General features: G+C 39.5%; 1 protein-coding gene across 2 annotated transcripts in view; it reads left to right on the forward strand.

The window, feature by feature from the left end:
* The window catches only part of efna5b (ephrin-A5b), a 177,729-nt gene that overhangs the window by 119,736 nt on the left and 40,258 nt on the right, over positions 1-17,735 (forward strand). For both annotated transcript variants that reach the window (XM_047380183.1, XM_047380184.1), the window contains exon 2: positions 14,741-15,033. In XM_047380183.1, coding sequence (XP_047236139.1) covers positions 14,741-15,033 — 293 coding nt within the window. The remainder of the gene's footprint in view (positions 1-14,740; positions 15,034-17,735) is intronic.

Below are 17,735 nucleotides of genomic sequence, written 5' to 3' on the forward strand. Positions count from 1 at the left end.
CCTGAAATCTGTTCAAAATAAGTTGCTCTAACTACTATTCAGGTATTGGACTGAGGTTTCTGCTATCTCCATTTACATGGGATGCCCTCCTCTTGCTCTGTTTCTCTGTCCTTCAAAAACATTAGGAAGACATGTTACACAATTCAGAGCACTTTCATTGATGCTGTTCTGTCCCAGCTGCCAAACACACTGACGACATAAAACAATGATTCGTGATTAATGGCCATCCCATCTTACTACTCAGTGATACATGGCTATTAATTGATGCATGCTGCTTGTGTATGACCATGGAGAACACATGTTCTATAGGAAGATAGGCCTCCACTTGGGTCCCAGTAAACATGTCAAAGTGAACAGTATTTACAGAGGGATTGAAGCGGGTTTGGGGGCAGCCATGATTCAGAAGAAATGGCCTCAGGGCCTGACAGGATGTCGGGGTGTGTGTGTGTGTCATTTTTCCCCTGACTCCCTTAGTGATGAGGGGAACACATAAAGAAATCCTTTTACACACAGATATACACTATGTACACACACTCAGTGGTTCACACACACAGAGTAAGTGCACATCAGTGTTTGGCAGAGCAGCAAGTACATGAGCTCAGAGGAAGTATCCGTCTGCCCTTTTATTTCCTCCCCCTCCTGTTTTGAACTTAAGTTTCAGCATGCTGAAGCACACTACATCAAACACATCTCTTCACTTCACTCAGCACCAAAAGCAGAACAAGACCTTGTCTGTCACTGCTCTTAATTCAGTGTCTCCCTGGGGCAAAATGAGCACTGACAGGCATAAATGGTAGAAATGAATATTGTAAGATCACAGTCAGTGGTGATGGTGATAGGATATAGGGTGGAGAAGATGTTGAAAAGATGGAAAGGCTTCTGATGTGTGGGAGAATGAAACAGATTTGAGAAGGAATCTTCCTCCCTACAGACACATATACCGGCGTGACCACCTGTTCTAAGCCTTCAGGTACACCATCCATAAAGCTACAACAGATGGACACAATAAAATGGGCCTTGACCGGCAGATGTGTCCGTATTTGTCCATTACACCAGACAGGCCATATAAATGTGAAAATACTGTATACCTACATCCATGCTTGCCCCTGATTGTGCCTCATTTAGGCTGTAAGATACGTGATACTCAATAGCCATGATGTTACCGTGTCCTGTCCCGAGAAACCTGCTGAAGCTGTAAGCCTATCGGCCATTTAGCCAGTCTGGAATGCAGCTGTCAACTAATACAATGCAGTGACATTCTCACATGTTCCTTCCCTGTCTGATCTCCACTCCTCAGTAGCTGCCTCTGTCTATCTGTGCCTTGCACTCGTCACAATTTATGTTGCATATCCAATTCTCATGATGTTAGTTTCTCAGATAATTTTTTTGTAAATTTCCAAGAAAGTGTTCCAGAAAAGGACATAAGGTGAACATAAAACCATGCATATTTAAAGTTATACAGGCATGCAAATTTGTTCTCCACAATTATTGGAAACTCTAGTAGAGCAAAGAATTGCGCAAAAACCTATAAATAAATGAATAATGCTTCTTTTGGAGACCTTGTGACCCAAAGATGTTAGCTCTTTGCTGGAGTTCTTGAACAGAAAGCTTGGGAGATTTTTACCTCCCTACCATCCTCCTCACTCTTAGCGGGAGCGGGATAAACTGGGGTCCTTGTCCAGTTTGTCACAGTTTGGGATGCTAAAACGTTTTTATAATTGCTCTGACTGTAGATAGGGGTAAGTTTAGGACAGTAGCTGTTTTGTTGAAGCCATGTTACTCAACTGGCACGTTCTCATTGGCTTACCTGTTTTGAAGAGTGGTTAGAGGAAAAGCGTCTCTGTGTCACACTGTATGTGTACCCAATGAAAACAAGAATTCATGGATTACTTGTTATAAGTATGTCTGCTTTTTCATTCATTTCTTCTTGTGACAAAACTACAAACCTTGTTATTTGAAATTCCGAAATGATTTGACCTGATATCGGAATTGGTCAATATTTTCTTTACTGGCTCCAAATGATAATCACAGGTCTAGTTTTGATGCAACTAATTTACAATCTATAAAGTCATTAACCAAGCCCGTACTTTGATGCAATTTTTGAGTTGAATAAAAATTACACAAACATAGGGGACATATGCATTTTAGCATAAATGTGGACAATATTTTAATTCCTTAATTTTCTGTTTGACTCAAAACTGCTATCTGACATTTGGCTTGAAAACATGGATTTCATTTGCGGAGACCTATTGTTGGTAACTTTTATTAGGCAAATTGTCCACTGAGGGAAGGCGTTGTTGTTAGGCAGCCTAAGTGGAAATGCACTCGAGTCACATGCCAGACCTGCAGAAGACCAATTAAAGTGGACAAAGTTGTGTTTAACTTGCTTAAGTTATTAAGTAACTACATTTCTAAGTTAATCTTAATAATTATTGTAGGTCCTAAATTTAAATAATCTACAATTGTTTCAATTAAACCTACTGAATTATACAGAAACTCTGAATATACAGGTCCTTCTCAAAATATTAGCATATTGTAATAAAGTTAATTATTTTCCATAATGTAATGATGAAAATTTAACATTCATATATTTTAGAGTCATTGCACACTAACTGAAATATTTCAGGTCTTTTATTGTCTTAATACGGATGATTTTGGCATACAGCTCATGAAAACCCAAAATTCCTATCTCACAAAATTAGCATATTTCATCTGACTAATAAAAGAAAAGGGTTTTTAATACAAAAAACGTCAACCTTCAAATAATCATGTACAGTTATGCACTCAATACTTGGTCGGGAATCCTTTGGCTTCAATGCGGCGTGGCATGGAGGCAATCAGCCTGTGGCACTGCTGATGTCTTATGGAGGCCCAGGATGCTTCGATAGCGGCCTTTAGCTCATCCAGAGTGCTGGGACTTGAGTCTCTCAACGTTCTCTTCACAATATCCCACAGATTCTCTATGGGGTTCAGGTCAGGAGAGTTGGCAGGCCAATTGAGCACAGTGATACCATGGTCAGTAAACCATTTACCAGTGGTTTTGGCACTGTGAGCAGGTGCAAAAGTGGCTTGACCTGGGGAATGCGGCACCTGTAGCCCATTTCCTGCACACGCCTGTGCACGGTGGTTCTGGATGTTTCTACTCCAGACTCAGTCCACTGCTTCCGCAGGTCCCCCAAGGTCTGGAATCGGCCCTTCTCCACAATCTTCCTCAGGGTCCGGTCACCTCTTCTCGTTGTGCAGCGTTTTCTGACACACTTTTTCCTTCCCACAGACTTCCCACTGAGGTGCCTTGATACAGCACTCTGGGAACAGCCTATACGTTCAAAAATTTCTTTCTGTATCTTACCCTCTTGCTTGAGGGTGTCAATAGTGGCCTTCTGGACAGCAGTCAGGTCGGCAGTCTTACCCATGATTGGGGTTTTGAGTGATGAACCAGGCTGGGAGTTTTAAAGGCCTCAGGAATCTTTTGCAGGTGTTTAGAGTTAACTCGTTGATTCAGATGATTAGGTTCATAGCTCGTTTAGAGACCCTTTTAATGATATGCTAATTTTGTGAGATAGGAATTTTGGGTTTTCATGAGCTGTATGCCAAAATCATCCGTATTAAGACAATAAAATACCTGAAATATTTCAGTTAGTGTGCAATGAATCTAAAATATATGAATGTTAAATTTTCATCATGACATTATGGAAAATAATGAACTTTATCACAATATGCTAATATTTTGAGAAGGACCTGTAGGCTTTTTGCACAACATTAGATTTGCTGATAAATGTAGACAGGGCTGGATCTGTTCCTCTTTATAGTTTGTGATTAAACAAACTACAGATTAACCACTACCATTTAAAAGAAAAACATCTGGAAACTGTGTTTCTTGTTTTAATTGAACAACTCTAAAAAACAAAGATTTTTCAAAAGTGGTTTATAAATCTGCGATTCACCATTGGCTCGACTAATATAATTTATTAGAAAGTCTTTTTTTAGGTGGTGATAAATATGTAAGTGTGATACCTGCAAGGGTCAGTCTCCCATTTCCTCTAGCATCTCATAAGATTTTTTATAAAGTTTTTTCACCAAAGGATTGGTATAGCAGCAAATTGTAGTTATTTCTAAACCTTAATGTTTTTAAATCTATGTGTGCTTTGATATCGGGCAACCAGCCTATGCCTACTTGACACCCACAGCATGTCCAAACTGCTTTGCAAAAGATTCATTAAACATTCACTGATGCATCATACAATGTCTTAAATTTACAAATGATTCAGAAATACATTCTGTCACATTTTTAGACATTCCAACATGTTAGGCAGTATTCAGTTCAGTTTTGTTTGTGACCACACTCCCTCTCCTCCAGTGCCTTAAATTGTGAGCCATGAGTATCACAGAAAAGTGGTTTTGTCCTTTTTCCTGCCATTTGCTGAAACACAGAGAAAAATGTTTTCTATGTCATAGTCAAAAAATTCTGATATTGAGGGCTGGTGGGAAATGTAATTTTGCAATCAGGATGATTGTGGAGTGGAACATTTGTGGTTTTTCATTTCTCTTCTTTTTTCACCAGTACATTCCTCTGGCATTAGTAATCAAAAGATACATGTCTGTCAAGAAGGTTAAGGCCCTGTTTTTGCAGCTGAAATCAGGAATATAAAGATTGACAAAGCACAACAGGTTCTCTCTTCTTTCCCTCTGCCATTTTCTGTCTGTCAATGCACTCTTTCTTTCAGCTCCCATTCTTTTTCATCCTCCAACCCAGGCCAATCATCTGTAATTAGACAACTGTCTAAACTATATAGAGAAGTGTTTTCGATGTGTGTTTGTAACGTATGTGTTGAAAGGTCCTGAAAAGGCTCTTTGTATGTGCATGCATGGCTTGGGTTCAGTTGGAGTTCATCTCCTTTGAGTTAAACCTAAGTTCCTCTCTGGATCAAAATCAACAAATGATTATTCATTTTGACAGCATGTACAGATGCATGTAAGCTTGACACAGAAACTTTAAGGCTGTGAAACAATAGGTTTGTGGTTTTACGTACCAATGACTTTCTAGTTTTTATAGGTTACAGTGATTTGATGTATCAGGTAGCAGAACAATGCCTGAGGATGTGTACATTTCAATATATAGGGGGCAAAACACTGTAAACAAATCTGAATGGGGGTCATGAGCTGAATTAAGAAGTGTATCAGGAACTATGAAAGAATAAAACGTAACAGAAACGGGCAGGAGCAAGAAAACACACAGAAAACAGGAAACAGCTTGATTCACTGACTTCTTACAATTGAGTTTGTAATGCAAATAGCTGTCAGCAGTGTTTAAGTGCTTAAGTCTTGTTCTTGTCAAAGTCTCTTAACAACATGAAGCAGTTTTGTCATAGCACATTCATCAATTGTCCACTTTGAGTTAGTATGCTTTCATCAAGCCTTTGCTGTAACACAAATTTCAGAGAAATACATGCCTCAGCTTAAAAAATCCAGAGGTAACAGTTTGGCTTGACTTTTTAAAGGTTGTTCCATCTTAAAATATATATTAGGTTAATATTTCAGTCTTTCTAAGTTAAACGGTTGGTGTGAGAAACATTCCAATAAAAGTTTGGACCATAATTATATGATAGCATCACACAATTGTCAAATTTGTTGACTGATCTTCCATGTTGACAATCTCCCATTCCACCAGATTCCAAAGCTGCTCTATTTCATTGAGATATACTGGGTGTAGAGGCCATGCCATTGGAGTACAGAAACCTCTTTGACACGTTCAAGAAACTGCTGTCAGATCATTTGAGAAGATGTTTAGAAGATAGGTCCTCTGTTGTCATTACAGAATGAAGATGGTCAGCTGCCTGTGGGGTTTAAACAATGCTCAGTTGGTACTAAGGGGCCCAAAGTCCAACAAGATCATATATCCCACAGCATTAACCCACCAGCAGCAGCCTAAATTATTCATACAAGGCAGAATGGATCCATGATTTTTAGTTGTTACCAGTTCTGACCAGTTGAATGTTGCAGCTGAAATGAGACTAGTTTATCAAGTTAACATCTTTCCAATCTGTTTTTTTTTTTCTTTTACTTATGTGGAGCCTGTGTGAATTGTAGCTTCAGTTTTATATTCATAGCTGACAAGTGTGGTATTCTGCTGCTGTAGCCCATTTTTTTCAGGGGTGTAGAGCTGCAAAATTAATTGAATCACAATCATCACCACAGTTTAAATATGTGCAGTATCACTATTGAAAATGACTGCTTAAATGCAGTGTTTGGTAGGCTATTAAAAGTCACTTAAATCCTCTTTCCTTCTTCATTCTGATACTCTGAACATCACGTCTAGATGCCTAAATGCATTACACTGTTATCATGTGTTTGTGGTATTTACAGTTTTTGCGTGGAAGCTGTTGAATTGGTGTACTGAAAACAAAGCTCAAAATCTACAGATTTCTAAATTAAAGTAGTTTCCCCTCATCTTGACTGACTTCTTAAGATAAACCCTGCTCAGCACTATGCGTTCATATGGGTTCATTTGTATGTTCAATATTTTTTAAAGCTTTACCTGGTAACTTCCTGAATGTTTTAGTAGGGTCAAGAGGTGGCCAACGTTTTTACCAAAACAAAGACAAGAAAGCTACAATTTAATTCAATTTGTGTATAAATGTATGGTGTTAGAAAGTGACATACTTGTGAGTGAATCCAAGGAGTAGTATTAACAGTGATACTGTGCTTTGGCAGCACATTGTGAAGTTCCTCTTCCTTACGTCTGTTGAATCTCACTTATTCAACTGCTTAGAAGATTGGAATTGCTCCCTGGCTCTGCCTGCCACCGAGCTCCACCGTCTTTCTCTTTCACTCAGGTTATCTGTCTCTACCTGCCCCCCTCACCCTCTGTCTGCAGCCACTGATGCACGGCTTGAAGAAGTGGCTGATAGGACTGCATGTGAGTGCAGGGGCCCCATGTGTGTTTGTCTCCGTGAGTGGGTGCGTGTGCCCCCGGCGCGCACACCGCAATGTCACTGGGCTGTGTAATTGAAATGGAAATGAGCCAATCAGTGACTGCAGTGGTGTGCCACCTTTCGCTGCATTCACTCCACTGTTCCAGCGCTGCCAGACTCACTCTGTTGGCGACTCTGAGCAAGTTTATGTGTGAGAACTGACAGTATGTAGCCCCCAGGCTTTTACCCAAAAAGCCCCGAAGAGGTGGCAGTGGTGTGAAAATGCCACCATTGGGTGATAAACATGATGTCCCTCTCTTTGACAAACACACTTACTGCTCTCAGCTGGTTTCTTCATCTTTGTGTTGTGACCTACAGCTTATTGGGCCAGCTGTGGCATAACAAAAACATGTAATTATCACCATTTGACAATTAGCCTCCTATCCAAGTTCTGCCCCTAATTACCTATTTAACTGCTTGAGGGCGTCCGCTGTCAATCTCTGCTGCTACAATTTCTCACAAGAATGCGAAAAATTACTGCCAGACGTATGTCGTAAACTTCAGAGATCTGACTGCGGTTTGGGTGGAGCGTATGCATATGTGTGGCCTTGATGGGGGAGGATTGGGTAATTTTGCAAAGAACTCAACATGGACTTTTCTTTCTTACTTTTACAGATTTTAGTCCTGTTTCTAATTTAGAAAGGACTTTGTTTCCATATGTTGAATATCAAAACCTTTTCTTAAGATAATACTAAAAAAAAACTGCATTTGAAAAAAGGGAATACAAGAATAAATCAGACTGGACATGTTTCTGGACTAAAGATGGAAATGGCCATCCTGATCATTGATTTGTATTCTCGTGCCCGAAATCAGGCATTTAGCTGAATCCATTTTGGGTTTGCTGGATTCAGAAGTATTGGCAGAGTCCACTGAATAGCTTATAGTTAAGGTTAAAGTGCACATTTCCAGGTTCAAATCTGTGGCTACGTCTATAAACAGGTGAGTAAGAATAAGTTGCTGTGCAGCTATTTTAAAGTGCTTTTATTGAGAAAAGTTCTGGAATTTCTCCAGTTGTTTGGAGCATTGATTATTACTATGTTTCCCCTCCCCTATGTGTTACATTAGATTATATGTAGTTATTACATTTTTTATCCATTGGGAGAAGCGTCCACTTGTCCTCAGCAAGCATTTTGCAACAGGGGACAGGAAAGACTCCCTTATCAGGGAGCTATCGTATTGAACAATTTAAAGGTGGTGAGATTTAAACATTACCACAAAATCAATACATTTTAAGCATCAGAATACTGACACTTTCATTGACATTTTAATCTGAATGATTGTTGAAGCTAATACAGCGAAGAATTACATCTTGCACTAATCTCATTTCATGATTTATTTAATGAGTAAGAAAACAACAACATAGGACAATTTAAAGAAATATTTCTCAGGGAAATGGACAATAAGAAATAGTAGCTGATTGAAGTCTAACTTTATGAAGAGTCTATCGATGACCCTCAGTGAAAGTTAACACAAAGGGTTTTTGAGCATAATTTTAATCTATTTTACATGTGTGTTTCTGGAAAACAGAGCTCAGACATCAGGAACTGTTCCCCATTAGAATAAAGTTTGGCACCTCATCTGTTATGGTCGAGTACCATTGCCTCTGATTTGGAGGAGCTGATCCTCATCCCAGCCACTTCACACTCGGCTGCGAACCGCCACAGCGCATGCTGTAGGTCTTGGCTAGAGGGGGCCAGCAGGACCGCGTCATCTGCAAAAAGAAGAGACGAAATCCACTGGTCCCCAAACCAGACCCCCTCCGGCCCTTGGCTGCATCTAGAAATCCTGTCCATAAAAGTTATGAACAGGACCGGTGACAAAGGGCAGCCCTGCCGGAGTCCAACATGCACTGGGAACAGGTCCGACTTAGTGCCGGCAATGCGGACCAAACTCCTGCTCCGCTCGTACAGGGACTGGATGGCCCCTAATAAAGGGCCCCCGATTCCATACTCCTGGAGCACCCCCACAGGGCATCACGAGGGACACAGTCGAATGGCTTCTCCAGGTCCACAAAACACATGTGAACCGGTTGGGCAAACTCCCATGAACCCTCGGGTACCCTGCATAGGGTATAGAGCTGGGCCAGTGTTCCACGGCTGGGACGAAAACCACACTGCTCCTCCTGAAGCCGAGGTTCGACTATCTGCCCCTCCTTGCACCGCCACCTTAACGTGGTGGACGGGTTTGAGTGCTCAAATGATCCTAGAGGCTATGTTGTCTGGGGCCTAATTGCCCCTGGTAGGGTCTCCCATGGCAAACAGGCTCTAGGTGATGGGTCAGACAAAGAGCGGTTCAAGAATCCTTAATGTACATAGTCTTAGTTATTGTAAATGCAACACAGTGGCTGCTGTATATTTGAGAAACTCACTTTTGTGGTGAAAAACTTCCTCTTTTTCCTCTCTTTGCTGAAAATGCGGGGGGGTGTTTGTACAACTGCAACAGCCGATTATATCTTGAATTGCTACAGATGAGACATCAGCCGCATCTGAAACTGCCACATTAAGCCCACAATAACAGGGTGTTTGTGGGAACAATGGAAAAAACAAATCCAAAACACACAAGGTTCTCTCTAAATAGACTTGGCTGCTCATACTTTTCAGGCCATGCACATGCAGTTTTAGTGGAATCTTCTTAAATGACGAAGGTACGCCTTACTGCACAGGTATTCACAGAGAGCCTGGCAGTAAAATCAGCTGTATTGCTGTCTCCTCTTTGTGTCCTGCCTTGTCTTTTGGAACCAGGTCCTTTCTCTTCTCCCCACCCCACGTCAGTTTTTCACTCTCACTCTCTTTCTCATTTGTGCCATTAGCAGATTTTGGCTGTCTCACTGCGGCATCTTTGCCAATTTATTTATTTTTTTCAAGGGAGCTCATTCAACTGATAACACAAACCTGATACACACTTGCAAATGCTCGTCAGGTGTGAGCTGGTTGTGTTTGCTGCATAGGTGTCACTGTGTGTGTGTGTGTGTGTGTGTGTGTGTGTGTGTGTGTGTGTGTGTGTTTGTTTGTGAGGCATGTTACAAATGCCTGTCCTGTCCCTTTTATGAGCTCACTTACCCAAACATCCTCTGGCTCATTTGCAGTCAGGGCCACAAGCCACTATTCTGACTGCTGAGCCACGGAAAGAAGACCAGCTAAAACATCACACAAACACAAACAGATACACACATGCATACTCGCTGTAATTCTTATGCTGTCTCTCACTCACACACACACACACAAACAGTATGTGCACTAACACCAAAGCTGGGCCAAGCGGATGGGTGGATGCAGCCATCAAGTCAGTGACATTTTGAAGCAGTAAGAGAGATGCATGGCTCTTCTTGGGCCTCCACAGACATGTTTTAAATGAAATGTTACAGATGAGTTCCTCCCTGCCTTGGCTGTAAACAACCTTACACTGGTATTTACCCTACACGGGTAAGCAAAAAGGAAAAAAAATGCTTTTCAACCTGGCTCATGCTCACATATACACAGATGCGCATTAATATACAGAGCAGGGCCAAAGGAACTCGCATGATGACAATAATGAGAGATGGCTTGGCTCAATTTGTAGCTTGATTGTTGCATTAAACATTCCATTATACAAACATTCAGATGAAGTGACAAGTGAGCGCACCAAAACCATATTCTGCTCAAATTGCTCTTTGATCTTGAGAACAAGTAAGACTGAGTTTTGTTGGATTCCCTGCGGCTGCACTCGACCCAGCTCCAAGTGATGCAGCCTGCATCCAGAAGGGGTTTACAGAGCTTAATATTTATTTAGAATGGCAAGAGGACAAACTGTAGACTCACCACCACCTAATTTGGTAAAACGTTACGAATCATCCAATCGTAGGGCAGCAATTCAATCCATTTGGGCATCTAGAAGTGGGGAAGATGACCTGCTGAAGCTCAAACCAAGCATCAGAATATGGAAGAAAGGGGGTTTAAGCAATTTTTAACATGTAAACCACATGCATGGTTGTTAATACAATTCCTTGCTGATGTCAGAGGACAGAGTGAGAAGACTGGTTCGACATGATAGAATGGGAACAGTAACTCAAATAACTACTTATTACATCCAAGAATACAAGAATACCATTTCCTGGTGCACAACATTTAAAACCTTGATGGACCATAGCAGCAGAAGACCACACTAGGCACCACTCTTGTCAGCTACGAACAGGAAACTAAAGCTATATTTGACTAAGGCTCCACAAAGCTGGACAATTACAGGTTGAAAAACATTGCCTGGTCTGATGAGTGTCCATGTTTGTGGCAAGTTCAGGTGGTTGAGTCAGAATTTTCTTTAGACAACATGAAAGCATGGATCCATCCTTTCTTGTATCAAGAGCTCAGACTGAAGCTGGTGGCGTAATTATTTGTGTGGTTAATTGCAGACAGAACATTAAATTCTGCATTATCAGGACCTGCATGTAAGGAAATTTAAACAATCAATACAACTTATGTCTCATGCAGAATTTCACACAAGAATAAAGGATTTTCTTCATAAAACATATATATATATATATGTTTGCAGACTGATCAGTGGCCTTTAGGTGAACTACATCTTGAAGGCCTATGAATTATGCTGAAATCTAGAACCTCATTTAAGAAGGAAAACATGTTGCTTTAAAGCCAACACAGTATAGGTGCTTACCCTGATATAACCTGATATAAGCATAACCTAGCTTTACATACCAAATACATTTATCTCTTTTTTTCTTTCCATTTTTCATTATTCAAATGTAAAACATCTGTGGCCGAGGCCATAAAAAATATGGTTAAACAGGGGTGTGGATTGTTTCTTGCCGCCAGATTTTTCAACAACCGAATGTTCATGTGACAGTATATGTGAGTACACACTACAAACTACATGTTGAACTTATAATAATTTCTACACCCAATATTTATACCGGCTTTAAAAAAAAATTAGGCCTGTTTAATCTTCATTTTAAAAATATTATCTTCTTGAAGTATTTTTACTCCCTTCGAGGTGTAGCGGGCTAAGTCCGCTTTTTTGATTCAGGGGGAACAGGTTTGATTCCTGATTGCGTCAGGAAGGGCATCCGGCATAAAAACTCTGTCAAGTCTGTGTATAAGTTCTACCGACTTGCTTTACTCACTCCTGAATAAGGGAGCAGCTGAAAAGTCTTCTCCTCTATCTTCTTAAAGTAATTTTAGAGATGTAGTGAATATATTTTTCGTGGTTTTCATCTCATCCAGCAACCAGCAAAAGCTTGAACTAGCTTTGATCAGATTTAAGAATATTGTATTTTTAGAGCAAAGAGAAAAATAATGCAATACTAATGATAATAACATGCATTTCTTCTCAAAGTGCTTACATGCAATAAAGCTTCAGGATTAATGTTTTTCATTTTTAATACTAGCTATTTCCAAAGCTGAAATAGGTTTTAGCTTTGTAGGAAACCAGACTCCCTACAAATTATTCAAGTAAAAATTCATAAGGTTTTCTTTACTTTCATTTAAAAATACAAAATACTGATTTATAGCAGATAATTTTTACAATACGATTTAAATGTATAAGTGGCAAAGGACGGGAGGAAGGAAAGACAATCACAAAGAAGAAATAGTTGTACAACATAAGGAAGGAAGGAAGAAGAGGAAGGGAGGGAGGGAGGGAGGGAGGAAGGAAGGAAGGAAGGTCACAAAAAAGAAATGGTTGTACAACAGAAGGAAGGCAGGAACACAAGGAAGACAAAAGGAAAGATAGAAGGACACAGAGAAAGAATGAAGTAAAACACAAGGAATAGGAAACCGTCAGAGGAAGCCCAGAGATATGAAAGGAAGAAAATAAAGGATTGGGACAGAAGGACCAGGAATAAAATCTGGAAATACAAACTCTTCATTACTCTTCTTATATTTTTTCCATACGTATCCTAAAGTGGAAAATACTGAAATCTAATTCCAGTGTTCCAGATTTTTCCAGACTGAGTAGGAACCGTATAAAACAACTCAAGTGTTTTTGGACATTTTGAAGAATGTTGTATGGGTATGATAAACATTTTTAGTGCACATGCAGGAAATTAATTTTGTAAAAGAGTAATTCTTTAGTGTCAGAAGTTTGACATTTCACTAAAACAGCAGAAAGCACATAAGTAGAATAAGGAAAAAAAATTATGATACAATGATGAAGAGAATGCCATTGTATATCTGCAGAATATCTTTTTCATCAGCCTTTGAGGATGTTTGAAACATTTAATAAAAATCAATAAATCTTTTTTTTTTCCCTCAGGTGTAATTTTCAGTGTTTTGTGAGTACTCTTATTAGGCATTCCTTATTCTTTATAACCCCCCTATCTGCCATTCTGAGCTGTCTGTGGTCTCTTCTGCTGAAGACTTTTAAGATTTATTAAGCTGTCCAGAAACCTCTGCAACAAAAAAAGATTACATGGCGAGAACAAAGGGTTGCAAGGCTGCTGCTATATGTAAATCCTGCAGCTCCAGAGTTTTGCATGAAATTATTTATGTCTCTTGCTTGCTCTGCATATGATTAGAGCACTTGCATTGTTTCTTAAAATTCTTGTAATCTTGATGTCTTTCAACATAGTCTGGGTCCGAAATATAAAGTCATGTTCTCTGGCTTCTGGCCAAAAAGGGTCAGCTAACATATAAGGCTTGTAAGCCTCTCAATATAAATTAGAATATCATGCAAAAGTTAGTTTATGTTGGCAATTAAATAAAAAAATTGAAACATATAGTGATTCATTTCATCATGCCCACTATTTATCTGTTTATTTTGATGATTAGAGCTTACATCTCATAAAAAGTCTAAATTCAGTTTCTCAGTGGAGGAGAATGTTACCTAAGATAAATTTAAAAAAAACAGAACAGTATGTACGGAGTCTATGTACTGCACAGCATATGCATGCAATAGTTATTCTGGGTTCCTTTTAGAAGAATTACAACATCAATAGAGTAAGGCTGGGGTCATCTCTGTTACTTGTGCAAATTTTCTACCACACTTTTTCCTTTCACTAAATTTTCTATTAAAATGGTTGGATAAAGCACTCTGTGAACAGCCTAGTTCTTTAGCCATGACCATAGGGATAAAAATTAAACAAAAATAAATGCTATATATTTATCACTCTGTGTGTAATTAATGTAATGTAAAATATATAAACTTCACTTTTTTTATTGAATTATTAAAATCCTCGATAAACAGGAGTGCTAACAACACAGAAACAGCTCTAATTCGGTAAAGATTCATAAATGATGTGTCTCTTTACTGAACGACAGAAAACAAATAGTCTGTGCCTGTGTGCTGATGGTGACAGTGTGTGGCCTTTTGATGAAACTCCCTGTACATACTGCAACCCTCTGACCCTGTGCAGCCTGTTCTAGATCATTGCTGCTGTAAAGATGCTTCACTGCACAGCCCTCGGAGACAGCTGGGCTCTGTATTTTCCTATCGTGACATTTACGGTTCTACCGCCCTGCAATCCTGTATCCTTCTGACCAGTTCTGTTTTACACCCACTTTTTTTGCAGTAATATCCTTGAGAGAGTAATTTTCTTGAGAGAGCTAAAAATCAGTTTTCTTGCTTCAAATATTTTGTCTGAGCTACATCCCCCAGTTTCCAATGATTTGTATGGAATGTGGTTGTATGTGTAAGTAAATATGTGTTGCAGGAGAAGATATATAGTAAAGCCAACCCATCTAAATCTGTTATAGCGAGAGGACGAGAGTGCATGTGCTTATAAATTCAATAAAGTGTTAAAATGTATTAAACGTATAACACCTTTTCTTCTCCTTCTCATTCAGGTTCCATCGTGGTGATTATCACATCGATGTGTGCATAAATGACTACCTGGATGTCTACTGTCCTCATTATGAGGACTCTGTGCCTGAGGAGCGGGCAGAGCGCTATGTCCTCTACATGGTCAATTACGACGGCTACAGCACATGTGACCACACCGCCAAGGGCTTCAAACGCTGGGAGTGCAACAGACCACACTCCCCGAACGGGCCGCTAAAGTTTTCAGAAAAGTTTCAGCTCTTCACTCCCTTTTCTTTGGGCTTTGAGTTCCGACCGGGCAGAGAATATTACTACATCTGTGAGTACCTTCCATACTCACAAACAGAACCTTGAAAAAGATATTACAATCCTTAAAGTTTGTTCACATTGTGTCACGTTGCAACCACAAATCTCAATCTATATTTGTGAATATGTACATTCTGTAATGCAAAAACAAATCCAGAGAGCAAAGTGTACCGGAGTCTAATTCCTTGTTTGTATGTACGAACTTGGCAATAAAGCTGATTCTGATTCTGATATTTGATACTTTTTTGTTAGACAAAGTAGTGCATAAAATTTGAATTTGAATTGGAAAGACAAGAATACAGGCTTTTTATTTTCTATTTACAAATACAAATCTAAAAGGTGTAACCTGCATTTGTTATCGAGCCTCTAGTACCACTCAGAGGTTTTTCGGAAAACATTATTGAACAAATAAAATCATGTAGAAAACAAAGAATGCAGCAGCAAGGTGAGGGAGAAAGTTTCTGTTAAGTTCAAAGCAAGGTTAGCTTCTAAATCAATATCGCAAGCTGTGAACATGTCACGATGCACTGTTCAAAATATAACCTGAAATAGAATGATTATAATACAAATGACAGGGGAGACCCATGATAACTCTGGTGGAGCTTCAAAGATCCAAAGCTCAGTCGGGTATCTGTTGACATGAGAATCTATTATTCATGCATAAATCTTGCCTTTAGGAGCTTTTAGCAAGAAGAAAGCAATTGGTGAAAGAATTAGAAGTCCAGCTTAACGTTTGTGACAAGCCATTGTAGGGGACACAGCGAACATGGAATTTCTGGTCCGATGCATAAATATTATAAACCATGTATCATTTTTGGTTCACTAAACAATTAGATGCTAATTTGTTTTGGATAACCAATTAGAATACTAATACGTTACATAAAGCCTGTGGTTGCAACAAGACAAAATGTGAAAATGTTTACAAATACTGTGGCATGACCTTAATTTAATATAAATGAAAACTCACATTTAAACTGTTACGCGGCAAGGTGTAGTGTGGAAAAGAGGGAACGTTACTCGACTTTGCTTTACAGCAAACAAAGTTGGTTTATTATTTTCTAGCCATCACAACAGTTCTCAAAATGACAGTCCTTCTGTCAGTTTCTCTGCTACATCCAGCAGTCCTCTTATATACACTCCAGACCCCACCTTTTTGATTCAAATTAGCTCATCATCTTAGTCTTCCAGAGCGGGAAAAGAAACAAAGAGGTTAACTTTCACATAAACAATGAAGACATTAAGAATTCTTTATCAATAATGAAACATTTAGCAAACATGGTATGTATACAGATGCACAATTTAGAAATCAAATTATTATCTTAAATTACTTTGACTTTCTTTACAATTTCAACCAATCACACTCCTGCTGTCATCAGCTCACTTCCTATATAAGAACTGGGTTAGGGGCGGGCCTCCTCTTTAGCTGGAACACCGGATGGCTGCTACAGAAGACACACCCACATGGTAACAAGCAAACAATTAGGCAGTATATTAACACACAATGTTCAATTAATCCCACACTCTGGAAATAATGTAAAATGTTAAAGAAGAACTTGGTGTTTCTTAACATTTACTCACTTCCTCCCCTTCATGTTGACAAATCTCAGGCAACCAAGAAAGGTAGTCAGCAATAAGGTTTTTCTTACCTGGACAATGCTGTGTGGGAAATTGGTATGGCTTCAGGGCAAGGCACCAACGTAAAATTCAGGCATTCTGATGCTGCTTGGAGGCATCCATGTCAGTGGTCTGTGATCAGTTTGTAGCATAAATTCTCTTCCAAGGAGGTAATATTTTAAAGAGTCCAAAGCCCACTTTATTGCCAGTGCTTTTTCTGCTGTAGAGTACTTTTTCTCTCAGTCAAAGAGCTTCTTACTCAAGAAAAGGACAGGCTTTTCTTCACCAGCTTCTCCCTCAGCCAGTACTGCTCCAAGTCCAACATTTGAAGCATCCACCTGTACTGGAAAAGACTTGGAAAACTCAGGACTCTGAAACACAGGACCTTGACATATCTGATTCTTTAAGGATTAAAAGCATGTTCACAGTCATCGTTCCACATGATTTTAGATATACATTTTTTTTTTGTTAACACAGTCAGATTGGCTGCCAAAGTTGAGAAATGGGGAATAAATCTTCTATGCCCCCCAACTAAACCCAAAAATGACCTCACTTGCTTCTTTGTTTTAGGTCTGGGTATTACTTGTATAGCTTTTACCTTTTCAACTTGTGGCTTTATATGTCCATGACCAACAAGGTATCCCAGGTATTTTACTTCTTCTTGCGCCCTGGCACACTTGTTCACATTCAGAGTCAAACCAGCATTCTGGATCTTTGTCATCACAACCTTTAGGTGTTGTAGGTGATCCTCCCAAGACTCACTGTAAATCACCACATCATCCAGGTAGGCAGCAGCAAAGTTTCAGCAGTCACTAAGGATAATATCCATTAACCTCTGAAAGGTAGCTGGTGCCCCATGAAGACTAAATGGCAGCACAGTATGGAATAAACCAATTCCTGGAATTTTAAATGCTGTGTATTCTTTACAGGATGGATCCAACGGCACTTGCCAATAACCTTTACATAAGGTTGTGATGCATTTGGCCTTTCCCAGTCTTTCCAGTAGCTTGTCGATGCTTGGCACTGGATAAGGATCGAAACAGGAAAAGCTCTTTAGCGTTCTCAAGTCTGAACAAAATTGAAGTTGAGTTGAGTTTTTCT

This window comes from Girardinichthys multiradiatus, chromosome 12, assembly GCF_021462225.1.
Source record: "Girardinichthys multiradiatus isolate DD_20200921_A chromosome 12, DD_fGirMul_XY1, whole genome shotgun sequence".
NCBI lineage: Eukaryota > Metazoa > Chordata > Actinopteri > Cyprinodontiformes > Goodeidae > Girardinichthys > Girardinichthys multiradiatus.